The 22,627-nt window shown below is 42.9% G+C and overlaps 1 protein-coding gene across 4 annotated transcripts in view; it reads left to right on the plus strand.

The window, feature by feature from the left end:
- Positions 1 to 22,627, plus strand: part of atp11c (ATPase phospholipid transporting 11C (ATP11C blood group)) — a 155,521-nt gene that overhangs the window by 70,627 nt on the left and 62,267 nt on the right. For all 4 annotated transcript variants that reach the window (XM_078547698.1, XM_078547699.1, XM_078547701.1 and 1 more), the window contains exons 12-17: positions 5,510 to 5,707; positions 6,176 to 6,349; positions 15,813 to 15,970; positions 16,788 to 16,859; positions 21,232 to 21,305; positions 21,516 to 21,619. In XM_078547698.1, the coding sequence (XP_078403824.1) occupies positions 5,510 to 5,707; positions 6,176 to 6,349; positions 15,813 to 15,970; positions 16,788 to 16,859; positions 21,232 to 21,305; positions 21,516 to 21,619 (780 nt within the window). The remainder of the gene's footprint in view (positions 1 to 5,509; positions 5,708 to 6,175; positions 6,350 to 15,812; positions 15,971 to 16,787; positions 16,860 to 21,231; positions 21,306 to 21,515; positions 21,620 to 22,627) is intronic.

The raw sequence follows: 22,627 nt of genomic DNA on the forward strand, positions 1-22,627 counted from the left end.
GTGAATAACTGGGGTCCCAGCACCGATCCCTGCGGTACCCCACTAGTCACTGTCTGCCACTCGGAAAAAGACCCATTTATTCCTACTCTTTGTTTCCTGTCTGCCAACCAGTTTTCTATCCATCTCAATACACTACCCCCAATCCCATGCGCTTTAATTTTACACGCCAATCTCTTATGTGGGACTTTGTCAAAAGCCTTCTGAAAGCCCAAATGAACCACATCCACTGGCTCCCCCTCATGAACTCAACTAGTTACATCCTCGCAAAATTCCAGTAGATTTGTCAAGCATGATTTCCCTTTCATAAATCCATGCTGATTCTGTCGAATTCTGCCACTGTTTTCCATGTGCTCAGCTTTTAAATCTTTTATAATGGACTCTAGAATTTTCCCCACTACCGATGTCAGGCTGACTGGTCTATAATTCCGTTTTCTCTCTGCCTCCCTTTTTAAATAATGGGATTACATTAGCTACCCTCTAATCTGTAGGAACTGTTCCAGAGTCTATAGAATCTCGGAAGATGACCACCAATGCATCCACTATTTCTAGGGCCACTTCCTTAAGTACTCTGGGATGTCAATTATCAGGCCCCGGGGATTTATCGGCCTTCAATCCCATCAATTTCCCCAACACCATTTCCCTACTAATACTGATTTCTTTCAGTTCCTCCCTCTCACTAATCCCTGTGTTCCCCAACATTTCTGGTATGTTATTTGTGTCCTCCTTTGTGAAGACAGAAACAAAGTATGTATTTAGTTGGTCAGCCATTTTTTCCCAATTATAAATTCTCCTGTTTCTGACTGTAAGGGACCTACATTTGTCTTCAATCTTTTTCTCTTCACATACCTGTAGAAACTTTTACAGTCAGTTTTTATGTTCCCTGCAAGCTACTCTCATACTCTATTTTCCCCTTCTTAATCAATCCCTTGGTCCTTCTTTGCTGAATTCTAAACTGCTCCCAATCCTCAGATCTGTTTTTTCTGGCCAATTTGTATGTCTCTTCCTTGGATCTAATACTATCTCTAATTTCCCTTGTAAGCCATGGTTTGGCCACCTTTCCTATTATACTTTTGCGCCAGATAGGAGTAAACAATTGTTGCAGTTCACCCATGCGCTCTTTGAATGTTTGCCATTGCCTATCCATCGTCATTCCTTTAAGCAACGTTTCCCAATTCATCATAGACAACTCGCACCTCATACCATCATAGTTTCCTTTATTAAGATTCAACACCCAAGTCTCAGAATCAACTATGTCACTCTCCATCTTGATGAAGAATTCTATCATTATGGTCACTCATCCCCAAGGGGCCTCGCACAGCTAGATTGCCAGTTATTCCTTTCTCATTACACAATACCCAGTCGAGGATGGCCTGTTCTCTCGTTGGTTCCTCAACGTATTGGTCCAGAAAAACATCCCGTATACACTCCAGGAATTCCTTCTCTACTGTATTGTTACTAACTTGATTTGCCCAATCTATATGCATATTAAAGTCACCCATAATTACAGATGTTCCTTTATTACATGCGTCTCTATTTTCCTGTTTAATGCCATTCCCAACATCACCACTACAGTTTGGGGGTCTATATACAACCCCCACTAACGTTTTTTGCCCCTTAGTGTTTCACAGCTCTACCCATACAGATTCCATATCGTCGGAGCTAATATCTTTCTTCACTATTGCGTTAATTTCCTCTTTAACCAGCAATGCAACTCCACCGCCTTTTCCTTTTTTTCTGTCCTTCCTAAATGCTGAATACCCCTGGATGTTCAGTTCCCATCCCAGGTCACCCTGCAGCCATGTCTCCGTAATCCCGACTATATCATACCTGTTTACATCTAATTGCGTGGTTAATTCATCCACTTTATTGCGAATGCTCCTCGTGTTAAGGCACAAAGCCTTAAGGCTTGTCTTTTTAACATTACTTGTCCCGTTCCCACTATTTTTCACTGAGGCCCTTGATTTCTCTATCACTCTTCTTATTCCGCTGTCTGTCTTTTCATCTTATCTTTGATTTCCCCTTCCTCTGACTCCTTGCCTAGGTTCCCATCCCCCTGCCATTTTAGCTTAAACCCTCCCCAACCACTCTAGTAAATGTTCCCCCTCGGACGTCAGTCCCGGTCCTGCCCAGGTGTAACCCGTCCAGTTTGTACTGGTCCCACCTCCCCCAGAACCGCTCCCAATGCCCCAGGAATCTGAAACCCTCCCCCTCACACCATCTCTTCAGCCACATATTCATCCGATATATCCTGCTATTTCTCCTCTGACTGCACGTGACATTGGTAGTAATCCTGAGATCACTGCCTTTGAGGTCCTACTTTTCAACTTACTTCCTATAGTCTGCTTTTAGGACCTCATCCCTTTTTACCTATGTTGTTTCCACCACGACCACTGGCTGTTCACCCTCTCCCTTCAGAATGTCCTCTAACCGCTCTGAGACATCCTTGACCCTAGCACCAGGGAGGCAACTTACCATCCTGGAGTCTCGTTTGCGGCCACAGAAACGCCTATCTATTCCCCTCACAATTGAATCCCCTATAACTATTGCATTCCCACACTTTTTACTCCTCCCCTGTGCAGCAGAGCCAACCGCGGTGCAACGAATTTAGCTGTTGCTGCTTTCTGCTGAGAGGCCTTTCCCACAACAGTATGCAAAGCGGTATTTCTGTTTTGCAGGGGAATAGCCACAGGAGATTCCTGCACTGCCTGCCTTTTCCTCTTGCTTTGCCTGGTGGTCACCCATTCCCTTCCTGCCTGTGGACACTTAGCCTGCGGTGTGACCACCTCTCTATACGTGTTATCCACAATACTCTCTGCCTCGCGGATGCTCCACAATGTCCCCAGCTGCCGCTCCAGCTCCAAAACCTGGGCTTCCAGGAGCTGCAGCTGGAGGCACTTCCTACACACATGCTGGCCCCTGGCACTGGAAATGTTCCCGGCTTCCCACATAGAGCAGGAGGAGCACACCTTTGAGCTCTCCCGCCATGACTTGCCCCTTTAAATTAAATTAAACCTTATGGAAGATACTTAATATTAATTACTCTGGGGCCCTTCTTCCCTGCTCCTCGTTGTTACAGAATATAGCCCCTACAAATGATGAACCACAAAATAAGACCTCAAAAACTAAAAGCAGTAAAAGTAGTAAATGCTTAACCGGCCGTACACACGGTACTTAAAGGATCACCTTGTTCCCTCCTCACCAAATTCCTTCAGTCACCCCTGCTCTCGCGCGCTCCCCTTCGGCTCCCGGCTCCCCTCGCGCGCTCCCCTTCGGCTCCCCTCGCGCGCCCCCCCCTTTGGCTCACGGCTCCCCTCGCGCGCCCCCCCCTTCGGCTCCCGGCTCCCCTTGCGCGCTCCCCTTTGGCTCCCCTCACGCGCTCCCCTTCGGCTCCCGGCTCCCCTCGCGCGCTCCCCTTCGGCTCCCCTCGCGCGTCCCCCCCCTTTGGCTCATGGCTCCCCTCGCGCGCCCCCCCCTTCGGCTCCCGGCTCCCCTTGCGCGCTCCCCTTCGGCTCCCCTCACGCGCTCCCCTTCGGCTCCCGGCTCCCCTCGCGCGCTCCCCTTCTGCTCCCCTCGCGCGCCCTCCCCCTTTGGCTCCCAGCTCCCCTCGCGCGCTCCCCCTCGCGTGCCCCCCCTTCGGCTCCTGGCTCCCCTCGCATGCTCCCCTTCGGCTCCTGGCTCCCCTCGCGCGCTCCCCTTCGGCTCCCCTCGCGCGCTCCCCTTCGGCTCCCCTCGCGCGCTCCCCTTCGGCTCCCCTCGCGCGCTCCCATTCGGCTCCCTTCGCGCGCACCTCTCGGTGCTGCTGACTGCCTGTCCCAGAGTCGTCCTCTTGCGTGCTCCTCTAGCGAGAGATTTCATCAGACATGAATGACAGATAACAAAAGAACCTTCTTCCTCATGTTGTCCCCAGTTTAATTTTCATAAACTAACAAAACAATAAGTGCAACACACAATGAAGAAACCTTCATAATGAAGTGCACCAACAGTATATAGATTTTTTTTTTTTATATGGTATGTGGGCCTCTCTGGCAAGGCCAGAATTTATTTCCCTTCCCTAATTGCCCTTCAGAAGTGGTGGTGAGCTACCTTGAACAGCTGTAGTCCATCCAGTGCGGGTAGGCCTAAAGTGCTGTTGGGAAGGGAAAACTGCACTCTTGAGAGATATTTCTATCATGAATAATTTAACATGGAGTTATTGTAATTACATTGCACTGCCTTTTCTCAGTTCTCCTATTTTAAACAATGTGATTGACGAGGATTTTGGAAGCAATAATAACTTGTGCATTTTGCATCAGACATAAGAAAACCATGTTGCTAATATATGATATAGCGTGCTTAATTTTTTCAGTTAATCACTCAAAGACAACACATCCCATTATATAATTATCTAAAATGTGCTAATGATGCAGCAGTAGATGACTGTACGCCAGTTGTACAGACCCCTTTCCCTTTCTTCTAGATGCCTGAGAGCTGTGCAACTCACTCAGCTAAAACAAGTAGATTGCAGTGATAAATAGCTCTGGAATTGAACTTGTAACATTCAGGTTGAATGTTTGAGCTGCCAAATGTCTGGCTTGAACTTTGTCGTAGCAGTGATGGCCAGACTGTCAGCGTTCTCTGAAACTGACAACTTCTGGAATCCACACATGCCCCACTATAAGTGAAAATCTAGAAGTTGCTGTCATTGATTCTATGCTTTAGACGTAACGCTGCTGAACTGCACCATTTCCACACACCCCCACCCCCAGCCCCCCAACAGAATACAAGAACTTGCACTGTTACATTGCTTGTCTCACTGTTTAAAAACCCTTAAAGGCTACACCTTGTTCAATGGGATGTTTACTGAATTTTTAAGTGTACAGAATTCATAGTTATTGCTGAATGGCTTCACTGACACCTGAAAGAATAGTTTTATGTTTGTGTCAAATTTCTCCATGATAAAGTACCACGTACTTAAAAATAAAATGGTTTGCATATGATATTTTACCTTCCACATTAATCCTATGTTTCTGTCCAAATTATTTATTTCACTCTGTAAAATGTATAAAAGTTGACGGGATTTTTTTTTTTTACTTCCTGGTTTGCTCTGAAAATATTTTGATGTGATTGATTACTTTTGCTGCTTGCTGATATCACTTTTGCTGGATGCCTGGTTGATTCTCTTGTATTGGTGGTAGATTCAAAATGTAGTTGGGGAAAGGGGAAATCCATGTCACAAGATGACTGGATTGGTATGGACAGCTTTCTTCGAGGTCAGCAATGAACGCCATTGCTTCACTGCTGGCTATGAAATCAAACCTTTGTGCTTGTTTGTTTTGAAGTTGTAACTGAGTGAGGGGAGGGGGGGTGGTATCACATTCTATTGGTTGAACAAATCATTAACTGTATGTTTAGTTTTTATTTTGTTTGCTATTAAGAAAGATAGAACTTTAAACTGTAGATGAAAGAGGGTAAAATAAGAAGCTGACCAATCTTTTCTGTACATTTAGCTAATAAACTGTACTTTTTACAGCTTGTGAAGATGTTCACCGACTTCCTGTCCTACATGGTGCTCTTCAACTTCATCATTCCAGTCTCTATGTATGTCACTGTGGAGATGCAGAAATTCTTGGGTTCTTACTTCATTACATGGGATAAGGACATGTATGATGACCATTTAGGTGAAGGAGCACTGGTAAACACATCTGATCTCAATGAGGAACTGGGGCAGGTCTGTACCAGAATACATAATCTTCTGTGACATCGTAAGAGCCTCTTTCATGTGAAATTCTCGTTTCGTATTCTGAGAGTGAATAATTCTCCTACAGACCACTGTGTAATTTTAGCAGGATAAGGCACATTTTCACATAATTCAGTCTACTCCAATAATAACTTGAATGAATAATTGTATCGCCTGTGAGAGTTTGTCTTGTATAAAACACACTTTCCTGATTAACTTTAACATTTCAAAGATATTTCTTGCCATGTACTACTATCATTTGCTGATTTTTGCTTTGATTGGTTTTCAACTGCTAATCATTTCCGTAATCACGTTTTACTGTTTGAACTTTATCCAGTTTACATTTGGGCCTTCTCCTATGGAACACGGTGGCCCAAAACTTACTTTTTATCTTATGTCTTGACCTTCAAAAATTTTAAATGTGTATTTATTCCCTTTTAATTCCCACTCTCCTTGCAGATCCAGTATGTTTTCACGGATAAAACTGGAACCCTGACAGAGAACGACATGGAATTTATTGAATGTTGCATAGATGGATTCAAGTATAAAAACGTAGGCATTGATTTGTGTGTTGTGGATGGCATCTCTTCAAATGATGGTCCCGCTAGTAGAGTCTGTGGAATGGCTGGAAAGGTAACAATATCTCAGCTGCCTTTTCCTTATTTTGAATATAATTCTGGTTTGTAATCTCTTCCAGGCCACAGCCCTCAGATATCTGCGCTCCTCTAATTCTAGTCTCCTGTGCATCCCCAATTTTCATTGCTCCACCATTGGTGGTCATGACTTCAGTTGTCTAGGTGCCTTCAGCTCTGGAATAGCCTCTCTACACCTCTACTTGGCTTTCCTCCTTTAAGCCCTTCCTAAAACTTACTTACTTTGACCAAGATTTTGGTTATTTGATCTAATGGGCAGAATTTAATGGAGGCCACAGGGGTAGGCATGATGGTGGGAGGGAGGAGTGGAGAGCTGGAAGAATCGTGCAGGAGGCTGTACACCCAACTCCCAGCAGTGGGAAATTGTTCCGCAGTTAGCGAGGGGTGGGAAGAATCTGATGCAGGAATCCTGTCCGCTGGTGGCAGTAAGGTAATTAGGCTCCTTAACGATCCATGTGGCACACATTATTCCTGAGCCCACTGGGATTTAATGGGGCTCGTACAATAATGTTGCATTTGCCTGTGGCCTTCTGTGGTGAAGGGTTGGGTGTGATGGTCCTTTGTTCGTAGGCATTCAATGCCCGATGGAAGGACTAGGTATCAGAAAGTGGCGAGTGAGGTTTGCTGAAAACCAACCTCCTTCCCTTTCATCCGGCAACTTCCATCCCATCCTTGCCTTTCTTCACAGACCTAGCTATGATCCCTGTGAAGACCTTAGTGCATTACTGGCAGCCTGTAATGGGGAGTTGCCGACCTCTGATTAGTCAGCAGCTATTGGGAATTTCCAACTGATTGGAGCCTTGATCCAGTGGAAGGCCCACGCTGTCCAAGTAAAGTGCCTGATTGTACTTGAATAGCGTTGGGCATCATGGAGAGAAGCAATGCAGGGTTCCCACTGGTACTCCAACCAGTCGGCCAGACCCCTGTCACACAGACTAAAACCTGCCCAATATCTCCATATCAGACTTCGTGTCATACTTTATAATGCTCCTCTGAAGTGCCTTGGGACTTTTCATTATGCTGAAAGTGCTATATAAATATAAGTTGTTCCCTTGTTAATCATGATTTGAAACCTACACAATGGAGATTAGTCGAGTTTAAGTGTCATGTTTTTGCACAGAAGATAATTATTACGATATGATCATAGAAGGGGTACCATAGGGGTAACTTGACCCATTGTGCCTGTGCTAATGCAGGCTGGGCAACTGGAGCTATCTATTTATGTAATTCCATTTCTCTTCCCATTCCGTATGTATTGCTTCATTGTGTTTTTAGATACCTGTCCAATTCTGCTGAAGTTTTACTGTCTCAGTCCCTGCTTGTGATAAAGCATTGTTTGTCCTCTGTAGTGGGAGGAGAAAGATAATTCTTTTAATGCACCATTGTGTTCTTATCGTCACTCTTTCCCTTGACAATACTCTAATCGGCATAAATGATCTATCACTATTTAACCTCTCTCAAAGTCATTCAGATTTTTGAAAACCACATTTGCTCACTTTGGATGCTGAACAGCTGCTTAAGCTTCCAATATGGTGGGTAGGAAATTCACTCGGAGCTGGAAGTGCACTGTCTGCACCAAAACACAGGCATTCAGGTTTTAACTCCTAGGAATCTACCTGGGAAATATCAGGCGGCTCTAAAATGCCTGACCCCAGTTAGATTCAGGGATACCTGGTCCACATGTGATCTAACTGATCTTTTAAGGAACCACAGCAGGCCACCAGCCTGGGGTGACCATTAGGTCTCATGCAGCTAAGGGGGATAATAGACATCGTCACTAAATGTCACTTTAACTTTGCTGACGAGAAGGAAATGGAGGTTGTCTGCTGTTTTGCACTGCCCTTTTTTTAAGTTCAGTCTTTTCATTTGAGAGTAGCAGCTGACCTACCAGCCAGTTATTTTTAAATCCATTGTTTGATGTACCTATCATTCTCTGGTTTCTGTGTACAAAGAATCAAAGGTGTTCTGAGTGACCTAACTTTGAACATCCAGCAGTTGAAAGATTGAAGGTAGCACTTATGTTTAATGTGAAACGATGGAAATAATCAATCATGGAGATCAGGAAGCACGCAGTTTCAATCCCAGGTTTTTGTAGCATTAACTGATCCTAAGTGCACCCCTAATGTGGAGAAGATGACATTGCCCAGGGTATTGGATGGTAAGTGGTGTAAAGGAATGCTTTAAAGAGGAAAGCAAATTGATTGGTGGCCTCCTTTCAAAGAATTATGATAGCTTTATTAATGTGATGAGTAATTTACCTTGCATGCTTCACATTGGGTGAAAAAGCCCATTTTTGACGTAAATGTAGAAAAGGAAAGATAAGTAACTGCAAAGTATGGCTTTTCATTATTCAGATAACATGTTTTGAGATTTTGTAGTTCGTTGGATGTTGGCAGATACATTGGCTCATGCAAAAAAACTGTAGTAAAAATCTCTATTCCAGTTCTAAGGTTTACAATGCTACACGAACTGGTGGTAAAGTTAATAAAATATATATATACAAAATGAAAATAAATGAGTGAATAATATAATTAAATAATTAATTAAAACACATTAACGATAGCAGGACAGGTAATGTGTAAAGGCTGCAGCATGTAGGAGCTCCTGGATGCCTGTTTGATCCAGGCCAAACAAGCCTGCAGTAAGTGTTTGCGGCTCGGAACTTCAGCTCAGAGTCTTTAAGCTGGAGGGTGAGCTACAGATGCTGCGACATATCCAGGATAGGGAAAGTTGCCTGCATGCTTTGTACCAGGAGGCGGTCGCATCACTTTTCAAAAAATGCATTCTTGGGATATGGGCTCCGCTAGCTAGGTCAGCATTTGTGGGATATGGGCTCTGCTAGCTAGGCCAGCATTTGTTGCCCAACCCTAATTGCCCTTGAGAAGGTGATGGTGTGCTGCCTTCATGAACTGCTGCAGTCCATATGGTTGTAGGTACATCCACAATGCTGTTAGGGAGGGAGTTTCAGGATTTTGACCTAGTGACAGTGAAGGAACGGTGATATATTTCCAAATCAGGGTGGTGAGTGTCTTGATGGGGATCTTTCAGGTGGTGGTGTTCCCATGTTTCTGCTGCCCTTGTCCTACTAGATGGTAGTGTTTGTGGGTGCGGCTGACGCAATGGGAAGGCAAGTGGTGAGGGTGATGCAAGGAGTTTACAGAGGGACATAGACAGGCTAAGTGAGTGAGCAAAAACTTGGCAGATGGGATATAATGTAGGAAAATGTGAGGTTATGCACTTTGGCAGGAAGAATAGAGGAGCTGAATATTATTTAAATGGAGAAAGACTGCAGAAGGCTGCAACGCAGAGGGATTTGGGTGTCCTTGTGCATGAATCCCAAAACGCTAACATACAAGTTCAACAGGTAATAAGGAAGACAAATGGAATGTTTGACTTTATTTCAAAGGGAATGGAGTATAAAAATAGGGAAGTCGTGCTAAAACTTTACAAGGCACTAGTTAGGCCACACCTAGAATACTGTGAACAATTTTGGACCCCGTATCTAAGGAAAGATATACTGGCTTTGGAGGCAGTCCAGAGAAGGTTCACGAGGTTGATCCTAGGTATGGAGGGATTTTCTTATGAGGGGAGGTTGAGTAGGTTGGGCCTGTACTCATTGGAATTTAGAAGAATGAGAGGCGGCCTTATTGAATCATAAGATTCTTAGGGTGCTTAACAAAGTAGATGTTGAGAGGTTGTTTCCCCTTGTGAGGTAGTCTAGGGCCAGAAGGCATAATCTGAGAGTAAGGGGTCGCCCATTTAAGACAGAGATGAGGAGGAATTTCTTCTGAGGGTGGTGAATCTGTGGAATTATTTACCACAGAGGGCTGTAGAGGCTGAGTCATTGAGTATATTCAAGGCTGAGATAGACAGATTTTTAAACAATAAGGGAATGAAGGGTTATGGGGAAAAGGCAGGAGAGTGGAGTTGAGTATTATCAGATCAGCCATGATCTCATTGAATGGTGGAGCAGGCTCAATGGGCCGAATGGCCTACTTCTGCTCCTACATCTTATGGTTTTAAAGGTGCTATGTTCGAGGGGGCTTGATGCGTTCCTGCAGTGCATCTTGTAGATGGCATACACTGCTGTCACTGCGTAAGTGGTGAAGGGAGTCAATGTTTGTGGATGGGGTGCCAATCAAACGGGCTGCTTTGACCAGGATGGTGTTGAGGCTCTGGAGTGTTGTTTGAGCTGCACTGATGCAGGCAAGTGGAGAGTATTCCATCACACTCCTGACCTGTGCTTTGTTGATGGTGGACAGCGTTCAGGGAGCAGGGAGGTGAGTTACTTGCCCCAGGATCCCTAGCCTCTGACCTGTTCTTATAGCCGCAGTATTTATATGGCTAGTCCAATTCGGTTTCAGGCCACTAGTAACCCCAGGATGTTGATAGTAGGGTATTCAGTAAAGTAATGCCATTGCACGTCAAGGAATAATGTTTAGAACCTCTCTTGTTGGAGTTGGTCACTGTCTGGCACTTGTGTTGCGTGAATGTTACTTGCCACTTGTCAGCCCAAGCCTGGATATTGTCGAGGTCTTGCTGCATTTAGACATGGACTGCTTCATTATCTGAGGAACTTCGAATGGTGCTGAACATTGTGCAATCATCAGTGAACATCCCCACTCCTGACCTTATAATGGAAGGAAGGTCATTGATGAAGCAGCTGAAGATGGTTTGACCTTGGACACTACCTGAGGAACTTAGGATCGGGTCATCTGATTTGGTCAGGGATGGGAGGGTGTGACTGTGAGTGAGGCAGGTAAGGGGACCCAGAGGGTAAGAGTGATGTCACCTCAACATTTGCAATTGTCCAGTAGTTTTGAAGTTATCTCCGCTTGTTTAGATGAAAGTGAGGGCTGCAGGGTGGATGAGCAAACTGACCATGACACTGGTTCAGGAAGCCATTCAAGGTGGGGAAAGCAAAAAGGAATGTGGTGGTAGTAGGAGACTCTAGTGAGGAGAATTGGCACTGTTCTCTGCAGCAAAGAGCAAGAGTCCAGACGGCTGTGTTCCCTGCCCAATGCTAAGACTGGGACATCTGCTCAGAGCTGGGGGAGGATTCAGTTGCTGTGGTCCATGTAGGTATCAACAGCATAGGCAGAACTAGGAAAGAGAGTTTCTGAATAGAAACCTGAGGAGCTAGGAGCTGAATTTGAAAAGCAGAACCTCAAAGGTAATCTCTGGATTATTACTTGAGCCATGTGCAAATTGGCATAGGGTACATAAAATTAGAGAGATGAATACATGGCTCAGACTAGTGTGGGAGAAGTGGGTTCAAGTTCATGGGGCACTGACACTAGTGCTGGGCAAAGTAGGGGCTCTGTCGATGAGCCGGTCTACACTTGAACTGTGATGGGACCAGTGTTCTCTTGAGCCACATAACTAGGGAAATAGAGAGGGTGTTAAACTAAATAGTGGGAGCATGGGATCAAATTTGAGAAGATGTGATAAATTGAAGTGTAGAGACAAGGCAAGAGAAAAAGGTATTAATGTGGGAAATGATAAATAGATGTGACAAGAAGTACAAATCTAAGAGAAAATCATTTAAGAGGTTACAAAAATAACAAGGACAAAACTAAAGGCTCTGTATCTGAATGCACATAGCATTTGAAACAAAACAGATGAACTGATAACTCGAATAGAAATAAATAAGTACGATCTGATAGCCATTGCAGAGATATGGCTACAGGATGACAAAGATTGGGACCTGAATAATGAAGGGTATGTGACATTTGAGAAGGACAGGAAGCTAGGAAAAGGTGAAGGGGTGGCTCTGTTAATTAATGATGGTATTAGCACATTGAGGGGGATGACCTAAGTTCAAAAAACCTTCGGGAAGAGCAGTCGGAGAGGCGGACCTGCGGGAAATGCACGGAGAGGGGAGAGAATAAATACAGCCTGGGGACCTGTCAGCTGCTCAAACCTGGCCAGCGCTGAGTTCGAAAGGAGAATGAAAGAAACAAATTGTGACATCACAGGAAAGATGCAATTTGGAGAAGGAGCTAGCTGTTTGGTGAGTGTCTGGTGAGTATCTAGTAAGTATTTAAGGTTTATTCTATTTCTAAGGTTTAAAATAAAGTAGGAACTGTTCTTTTTGGTAAGGTTTATTAAGTAGTGCCAACTAAAATACTTCTCTACTTGGTTAAAACAGCGAGAGTTCAGGACATAAAACAGTGTGAGGTCAGGAGATAAAACAGTGAGAGCTTTATTGGCATGGATAAAAGATTGGCTAACAGGAAGCAAAGTAGGCATAAATGGGTCTTTTATCTGGTTGGAAAGTTGTGATGAGAGTTGTGTGATAGGGATCAGTGCTGGGGCCTCAACTTTTTACAATTCATATAAATGACTTGGATGAAGGGACTGAAGGTATGGTTGCTAAATTTGTTCTTGACACAAAGATAGTTAAGATAGTAAGTTGTGAAGAAGACCCAAGGAGGCTACAGGGGAATATAGATAGGTTAAATGAGTGGAAAAAGACCTGGCGAATGTAGGAAGGTATGAAATTGTTGATTTTGGCAGGAAGAATAAAAAGGAAGCATATCTAAATAATGAGAGATTGTAGAGTTGTGAGATGCAGAGGGATCTAGGTGCCCTAGTGCATGAATCGTAAAAGGTTAGTATGCAGGTACAGCACGTCATTAAGAAAGTTACTAGAATTTTATCAATTATTATGAAGGGACTTGAATACAAAAGTTGGAGGTTATGCTTCAGTTATACAGCACATTGGTGAGACCACATCTGGAATACTGTGTACAGTATTGGTCTCCTTATTTAAGGAAGTATGTAAATCCGTTAGAAGCAGTTCAAAGGTTTACTAAACTAATACCTGGATTAGGTGGGTTGTCTTAGGAGGAAAGATTGGACAGACTAGGCTTGTATCCACTGGATTTTAGAAGAGTAAGAGGTGACTTGATTGAGACCTTTAAGATCCTGAGGGACTCTTGACAGGGCAGATGTGGAAAGGGTGTTTCCTTGGCCAGGATTTTCCCCTCGGCAATTTGGGGGTGCGGCCCGCTCGCCGAGGGGAAAATGACGCGGGATGACATCGGGAGGAATCCCTGGCGTCATCCCGGTCCATTTAAAACTTAAGGCGGGCGGACAGCGAAATCAGCTGTCAGCCGGCCGACCTATCAATGGCCAATTAAGGCCATTGACAGGCTCATTAAGATAGTTAAATGCCCTGCCCGTCCAACCTTAAGGCTGGCGGGCAGGCCAGGAGCTCCAGCGGTCTGTAGATTATTAATGAAATTTTATCCACTGGCGGGATGAAGTTTCATTACCGTTTTGTAAAAATTTAATAAATTTTATGAGTTTGTTATCAACAGGCCCCATCTTGTATGACATTGTCACATGCGGGGACATGTTACTTTTAAAATGTCTCTATTTTTTGACTTTACTTACCTTCCATTAATCTCCCTGAGACAGGACTTTGCCTCAGGGAGCAGTGTGCTCTTTCACGCATGCACTTTGACAGCTGGGGATTCCACCCCCCCCCCCCACCAGCCAAGGGCTAAATTCTGCCCTTTGCGTGGGAGAATCCAGTATCCAGTACTAGGGACCACTGTTTAAAAATAAGGTGTCGCCTATTAGAAATTTTTTCTGAAGGCAGTGAGTCTTTGGAACTCACTTCCTCAAACAGCGATAGAAGCAGAGCCTTTGAATATTTTTCAGGCAGAGGTAGATAATTTCCTGATAAGCAAGGGGGTGAAAGGTTATCGGGGGTAGCTGGGAATGGGGAGTTGAGGTTACAATCCGATCAGCCATGATCTTATTGAATGGCGGAGCAGGCTCGAAGACAGAGTGGCCTACTGCTGCTCTTAATTCATATGTTCGTATCCAAAATGTATTGACAAACAACAAAGTGAAAGAAAAATAAAATGCTCCCTTGTTTGTGCGGGGATGATTCTTTTCAGCCATCTGGTTTTTTTCATTGCAATTTGATTCAAAGGCCAGCTTAGACAGTCGTCTTGTTCACTATTACGCAAGATGTTTATCTCTTCTGCTTAGAGCAAGTTTGGTGAATTACTGGAAAGGAATAAAATAAAACCTTATCTATGTGAGGGAGCTAACTTTAAAAATGAAATAAAAACAATATGTAAAATGTAAACAAAGTGCTGGAAATGCTCAACCAGCCAGGCAACTGTTGATGTTTCAGATTTGACTTTTTATCAGAACCAGAAGATGTTTGAGCTGAAGAGCTTCTAAACAAGCAGAAATCCAGGGAAAAGCAGGCAGGGAAAGAATGGAAGAGAGCAGTGTATGATGGGCTGGAGGCAGGAGTGATTAAATGACACACGTGATGAAGGTTCAAGGAAAAAGAATGTGATAAGGAAACAAGAATAGAAACAAAAGGTAGAATCGTAGAATGATACAGTACAGAAAGAGACATTCATGTCATCATACCTGTGCTGGCTTTTTGAAAGAGTTATCCGATTAGTTCCCCCCTCATAGCCCTGTAAATTTTTCATCTTCAAATACTTACCCAGTTTCCTTTTGAAAGTTACTACTGGTTCTGCTTCCTTTGCTCTCTCAGGCAGTGTTTTCCAGATCATCACAAATTGCTGTGTTTAAAAAATGTTTCATATGGCTTTTACTCAACAGTTTTGTCCTTCAGTTACCGACCCTTCTGCCACTGGAAACTGTTCTCTTTATTTTCTCTATCCAATCTATTTCAGATCTCTTCATGGTTTTGAACACATCTGTCAAATCTCTCTTTCACCTTCCCTGCTGTAAGGAGAGCAACCCCAGCTTCTCCTGTGTCTCCATATAGCTGAAGCCCCTCCTACCTTGTAAATCTTTCCTACACTCTCTTGATCTTGACGGCCCTTCAAAAGTGCGGTGGCTAGAATTGGCCACTCTAGCTGGGTATAAGTTGAATCCGGAGGAAGGTGTCAGTGGTTACAGCAGACAGGGAGGGAAGCATAGAAAATCTGGCTAAGAGGAGAAAGCTCCCACGGCGCAGGAATTTGGGGGAAGATAGGCAGATATACTCCAGGGATGTGAACACCTCACTGACCACATTTCAATAGGTGTTCCCCTTCCCCACCATAACACCAGCCCTCATCTCATTTCCCAATGTCTCCGTTACCAGTACCTGCTCCCTGAGAGAAATTCCATATTAAAATGGAAGACTATAAATTGCTGAGTAGAAACATGAGTTGCTATTCCTGGAGCTTGTGTTATGCTTCATTGCTACAACATAGAGCAATGAGCGTGAAAGTGGGATGAAGAATTAATGTGGCAAATACCCAGAAGCTCAACATTGCACTTATAGACTGAATGAAGATGAACAAACTTTTAGCTTAATTTGTTTGAAGCCACTTGTGTAATGGCCACTCAAGTAGCTATTTAAAATTATTTCAAACCTGGCAACTTTGTGTTTTTACTCCTTTGTGCATTATTTGAAATCTCACTTTTAGGTGCAATTTCTATTGTGCTTTCAGGAAAAGGAGGAGCTGTTTCTTCGTGCTTTGTGCTTATGTCACACCGTTCAAGTAAAGGAAGAGGACAAAGTGGATGGTTTAGTAAAACAGCACGGGAACCAGTGTACATACATCTCATCTTCTCCAGATGAAGTTGCTTTGGTACAAGGTGCTAAAAAGTAAGAATCCAACTATTTTAAAAGAGAATGAATTGTGGTATTGTGTCTGCTGCTTTTATTTAGGGTACAGATGCCTCTTCATATAGACAGTACTAAAATTTAAGAAATGCTAATGCACCTGTGTTGGTTGTGGGAGAATGTTAAATTAAAATATGCATTGAACCTTTTATTTGAATCCTTTTTTTCCTGGTAGTCACGGCCATTGGAACCTATTTTGGTTGTATTGAAGATGAATAGTGAATTACTTCCTTTATCACTGTTCTTTTCCCTTGTGTATCTTTGCATTTGCAGCATTTTCAAAATATGCTTTTTTGGATGTAGAAGAATCACTGCGTTACTTTTGTGGCATTAATTCAGTCTCTGGGTTTCACATTGGCAAACAACTTTGTTCTTGCATTTTGACATTAAAATCACTGAGTTAGTGCCTTAACTCCCGGTTTGTTACGTCATGTCATGTACCAAATCCCTACATTCACGGCTCTCCTACCTAATTCAAGAATTCATTGTTTACAAACTGTCTTTGTTGTTTTTTGTCAAGAATGGTTGGAATAGACAGCTTAAAATATTCTTGTTTGGGATTCAAGTGAGTGCTTCATGCACTAATCACACTGATGTAGTAGTGTACTTAATATGCTATTTCTGTTCTTGTTAGTGTTTGCAACAAACATATATTTAGGATCTTAAAGTTTTTGGTATCTGGCAGCCTAGCTTTTTAAGTATTTCTGCTGATGCTTAATTTTTCCCTCTATTCTGCACAGTAAATCAGAAACCATTATAGAGTTAAATGTTAAACATTTGTATTTATTTTCCCTGCCAGACTGGGCTTCACCTTTCAAGGAGTGGAGAACAACTGGATGAAAATACAAAATAGAGACTCAGAAATTGAAATGTGAGATGTTTCTTTTTATTTTCTTCCCTTCATGATACGGTTAATGACAATATTATATTTTGTTGTAAACCATATAATACAGTTGTTTTTTTTGTTTATTCATGGGATGGGGGATCACTGTCTAGGCCATCATTTATTGCCCATCCCTTATTGCCCTTGAGAATGTAATGGTGAGCTGTCATCTTGAACCAGTGCAATCCATGTGCTGTGGGTACACCCACAGCGTTAGGGAGGGAGTTCCAGGATTTTGACCCAGCGACGGTGGAGGAACGGCTATATAGTTCCATGTCAGGATGGTGAGTGGCTTGGAGGGGAACTTCCAGGTGGTGGCTGCCCTTGTCCTTCTAGACGGTAGAGATTGTGGGTTTGGAAGGTGCTGTCTAAGGAGCCTTGGCGAGTTCCTGCAGCGCATCTTGTAGATGGTACACACTGCTGCCACTGTGTGTCGGTGGTGGAGGGAGTGAATGTTTGTGGATGGTGTGCCAACCAAGTGGGCTGCTTTGTCCTGGATGGTGTCAAGCTTCTTAAGTGTTGTTGGAGCAGCACTCATCCAGACAAGTGGAGAATATTCCATCACACTCCTGACTTGTACCTTGCAGATGGTGGACAGCCTTTGGGGAGTCAGGTGAGTTACTCTCCACAGGATTCCTAGTCTTTGACCTGCTCTTGCAGAAACTGTATTTATATGGCTAGTCCAATTCATTTTCTGGTTAATGGTAACCCCCAGGATATTGATAGCGGGGGATTCAGCAATGGTAATGCCAATTGAATGTCATGGGGCAAGATTAGATTTTTCCTTGGTGGAGATGGTTATTGTCTGACACTTGTGTGGCGCAAATGTTACTTGGCACTTGTTAGCCCAGGCCTGGATATTGTCCATATCTTGCTGCACATGGACTGCTTCAGCATCTGAGGAGTCGCGAATGGTGCTGAACATTGTACAGTTATCAGTGAACATCCCCACTTCTGAGTTTGTGTTGGGGGTCATTGTTGAAGTAGCTGAAGATGGTTGGGCCTAGGATAGCACCTTGACGAACTCCTGCAGTGATGTCCCGGGACTGAAATAATTGACCTCAGCCAACCACAATCATCATCCCTTGTACTAGCTATAACTCCAACCAGCAGAGGGATTCTCCCCTGATTCCCATTGACTCCAGTTTTGCTTGGGCTCCTTGATGCCGCACTCGGTCAAATTCTGCCTTGATTTTATTTATATTCTATATTTAATTTTGTGTCTCTAACTGAGAGGCTCACGTTTGCATTAAAATTCAAGGTTCCAATACATTTTAGCAGTAAGTGAGAATTTATAAGAAATTGGAAAACTAGCTCACTGAGTAATGCATGGCACAGAATATCCAGGCAGTATCCTTTTACCCCCAGGATTTCAGTTTGAACCCACCAAAAAGTCTAGGGGAATTATATGTAGGAAGCTGCAACAGGCTCAGTTCATTTCCTAAGGTGATGTCAGTCTACGCAATAGAGTCCACATTAATGTGGTTTATTGTTGGCTTGAAGCTCACTGGTGTTGGAAATAGCAATAACACGATGGTACGATAAAGCTTACTCTTCCAAAATAAAAACAGGAAATGCTGGTAAAACTCAGCAGGCCTGGCAGCATCTGTGGAGGGAGAAACCAAATTGACATCAAAGTTGAGAGAATATAGAAGGAACTGTATCATGTGCTGTTGGGGGTATTTGATGTATGAGGTACAAAAAATTGAAACAAATGTTCTGAATAGAGGTATTTTTCAATTTGCAGGGATGAGAAATTTATGCTGTTTTGCAGAATTCCCACTTTATGGAACACATTCTGCCCTTTTTAATTTTTTTTATCAATCTCTCTGTGGTCCAGGGAAGCAGTCACTCACCCCCTCTTTCTTCAAACCGCCACCAATTCTGACTTGCCTTTAACTTGCTTTATGTGATTGGGAGGTGCAAGGGCTGTTTCCCCAGTAGCTACTACTCCCATATGCACCCTACAGAGGGCCTTCTGTGCTGGGCCATATTCCTGGCCACCAGCTCTGCTGCAGGAGTCCTTGCCTGGACCTGGGAGTGAAGAGTGGAGCTGGTGCTGGAATGGGAGTGGGGCCAGCGGTGGTGGGGAGGGAGGTGGGAGCTCTCCCACATCCGGGCAAAGTGGAGAAATCCAAATCGTGGGCAGACGGGTTGTGCAGGAGGGGATAGGACAGATGGCGTGAGTGCGGTGAAGGTGGGAGCGGGATGGATTGGGAAGGGGGATGTGTGCACGCTTGGGGGAGAGGTGCTAATTACAGTATGTAAATGGGTGTGGGGGAGAGGGTCTCAACTGAGCCACCGTCACCATGGAATATGGAGAGTTTGACTGAAACCTACATGAGTGTATAAAATATTTTTAAGATCAGTTTTAACATTTATATGATTTATAAAACACACCAAATGTTACTCTGCTGCTTTGTTTTTGCTGGCGTCTGGGATCACATTAATTTTCAAAAGGCTTTTTTATATATATTCGTTAATGAGATCCGGGCATTGCTGACAAAGCCCCAGCCTTTGCCTATCCCCAATTATGCTTGCGAGAGTGGAGAGTTAAAATGGGGTTACATTGGAAAACAGTTTGCAAAGCACTGCCATAATTCTTTTGCTTTGTCTCGCATGTACATAATCCAGCAAGATCATGTTCTGTTGTTAGTGTGGACTTTATCTTGTATTAAATGCACTCACTGTATTGAATGCTGAAATGTTGAGGTCACTTTGGTGATTTTGTACAAATGCATTGGTCCACAATCTTGATGGTAATAGAAAGTAAACAAAGGGAAAAACTAATGTTTCTGCCCACTTGAAGTCTCATAATTCCACCCATTTTAAATAGCCTGGAAGCATTTATTTACTACAGATCATGAAAAATACTATAATTACATGTTTCCTATCATGAAAAAAACTTTTGTCCTTGACCACTCTCACCCTCAAATTTGTTGAGTACCTTCTTTATCTCCCATGCCAAAAAAAAGACTAGCCATTACTCATTGTAATTCACATTGGTGCTTAAGATTTGTCCCTGAAACCCAATCAAAACGAAAATTGCGGTGTTCTAGAGAGAGCATTTTTTTTTTGGAGGACTCTTAAAACTGCAGTGCTCATGCTTGCCAAAATGCAGAAGTGAAAGCGAAAAAGCACCACAGCATTTTGTGATTTTTTTCCTTTCAGCACAAAATGTTTCAAAATAAGGACTGATGTGTTTTATGTCGTAAAATTGTCTCTTGTGTTACTAAGTATGTTAGAAGAAAGAAAGATGAGCTAATTAGAAACATTAAATTCTTGAGGAGAATGACAAGGTAGATGCTGAGAAAATATTTCCCCTGCCTGGGGAATTTAGAACATGAGGTCACAGTCTCAAAATAAGAGGCCAGTCATTTGGGACTGAGGGGAGACGTTTCTTCAGGTTGTGAATCTTTGGAATTCTCTCCCCCAAACTATGGATGCTCAGTTGTTGAGCCTATTCAAGACAGAGGTCAATAGTTTTTTTGGGTATTAAGGCACAAGGAGATAGTGTGAGAAGGTGGAGTTGAGGTAGAAGATCAGCCATGCTCTTGTTGAATGGCAGATCAGGCTTGTAGGGCCTACTCTTAATTCTTATGTTCTCAAAGTCCAGCACTTTCTATCCTCAAGCTGAACACTTCACTTCACAGTTGTATATCTTGACCATTTCTCTTTCTTTCATTCCCGTGCATCATAGCATGGAGATCATCTTGTGGTGGCAAGGATGTGACTGATGCATTTAGAAAGCTTCGCATCAGTCTTCATGAAAGAAGAGGATGTTTTCAATGTCACAATAAAGGAACCAGTGAAAGAGATATTGGATAGGATGAAATTAGATAGAGGGGATACATGATGTTGGCAGTACTCAAAGTAGGAAAACTACTTTCTCCAGACAATGCATCCTAGATTTCTGAGGGGAGTAAGGATTGAAATTCTTACAATGCTTACCAAATATGGAAGTAGTGTCTGAGGGCTGGAGGATTGCAAATATTACACCCCAGCCCACAAAAAGGGAGAGTGATCATCCTAGCCACAATGGGGGGGGAAAAATTCAGTACTATGGGGAAAGAGGGGCCTGGGACTAATTGGATAGCTCTTCCAAAGAACCAGCTAAGGCACAATGACTATGTCCTCCTTCTGTGCTTTATCATTCTGTTTCTGTTTGGGGAGAAGTGAGGGATTAGAATCTGAGAAAAAAAGTGAAGCAACAGGCAATTTAATCTGCAAATTGATTTTTATTGAATGGTTTGGGATTGTCCATTTCTCCTGCATACTGACTTCAGATTAAATAAATGAGTTTGCATGTCAAGCTTTGCCTAACTTTAAAAATAATAGAATTTGTTCTGTTTGGTTACAGGTATGAACTTCTGCAGGTTCTTAGCTTTGACCCTGTTCGTCGACGTATGAGCGTAATAGTAAAAGAGAGTTCAGGTAGTGTGCTTTTCATTAAGGAAAATGGGGAAAGAATAAGAATTTGGTTTAAATTTCAAATTGAATAAAATTGATAGGTGTGTGTGTAGCTTTGTCACACTAACCTTGGTCAAAATATCTTAAAATCTTTTAATTTTTACAACATCTAAAATGTTAGCCTTTATCGATTTTTCTAACGTCCCCATATAATTTTGCTTTCTTCGATAATAGGGAAAATTTTCCTTTTCTGCAAAGGAGCAGACTCTTCAATTTTTCCAAAGGTAAAAGCTGGAAGACAAGAGGAAATAAAATTGCACGTGGAGCGCAGTGCTGTGGTAAGGTCAAATGTGTTTATGTAGCCCATTTAAATATTATCTTTCTGAGGTAGCTTTGGATTTAATGGTTATTTCTGTGCAACCTGAATGGAATTAGTTCAGTTCCATGCTTTTCACCAAGGGTGGTAAGAAAAGGTGTGCACTGGGGGTGAATTGTAGTGTTACTGGCCTCTGAAGTAACTTTCCAGATGGACATCATTTCTGCTATGTATTAACTTGCCTTTTTCTCCTGCCACCCCTTCAAAAAAAAAAGCCTTCAGACATAAACTTAAAATGTGCCACCCTCTCGTTTGCTTTTAATCTCCTGTTTATCAAACTTCTTTTGAGGAGATTCCAGATAGCGACATTATCTTCATAAAGCAGGCAAAAATAAAAATAGAAGCACCAGATTCAGTCTTCCAAAGCCCTTCCAGCCTCACGTTGCACAGTGATAAACCAGCTTGAAGGGAAGATCACATTGGTTCCAGCTGAAGGTTATTTTGAAAATATTGCTGAGCTGTTACTTTTTTTCGCATGATTTAAATTTCCATCTTGAGTTCGGAGAAAAGCCAATTTGAAAAAGTGAATACTACCCGAAGGGAATTTGTTGAATGCTTAGAGAAAAAATGTACAAAGCTATGGGGGGGTCAGAGCTGGGGAGTAGGACGAATCAGATATTTCTTTCAAACAGCAGGCACAGGCATGATGAGCCAAATGGCTGCTTCCTGTAGTGTATCATTCTATGATTCTACTGCTAAAAGCCAGTAAATCCGTTTTTTTGTTTCAGAAACTGAAAATGAGCACAATGTCCTTGACACAAAATTAAAGTTTGCTTATACAGTGTCTTATGATCTAAGGTTGCTCGTAACGACAAAAAAAAATTTGTCTTGCAGGATGGAAATAAAATGTGAAATCACGCTTTTCATTTAGCACCCATTACTGACTTTAGCAGTTACTAATAATTTAATAGTCTTAGTTGAAAAAGTACAGATTTCTGTTAAGTTAGCAGTAATTATCAATATACTGATC

The sequence above is a fragment of the Cetorhinus maximus genome, chromosome 8 (assembly GCF_964194155.1).
Source record: "Cetorhinus maximus chromosome 8, sCetMax3.hap1.1, whole genome shotgun sequence".
Classification (NCBI taxonomy): domain Eukaryota; kingdom Metazoa; phylum Chordata; class Chondrichthyes; order Lamniformes; family Cetorhinidae; genus Cetorhinus; species Cetorhinus maximus.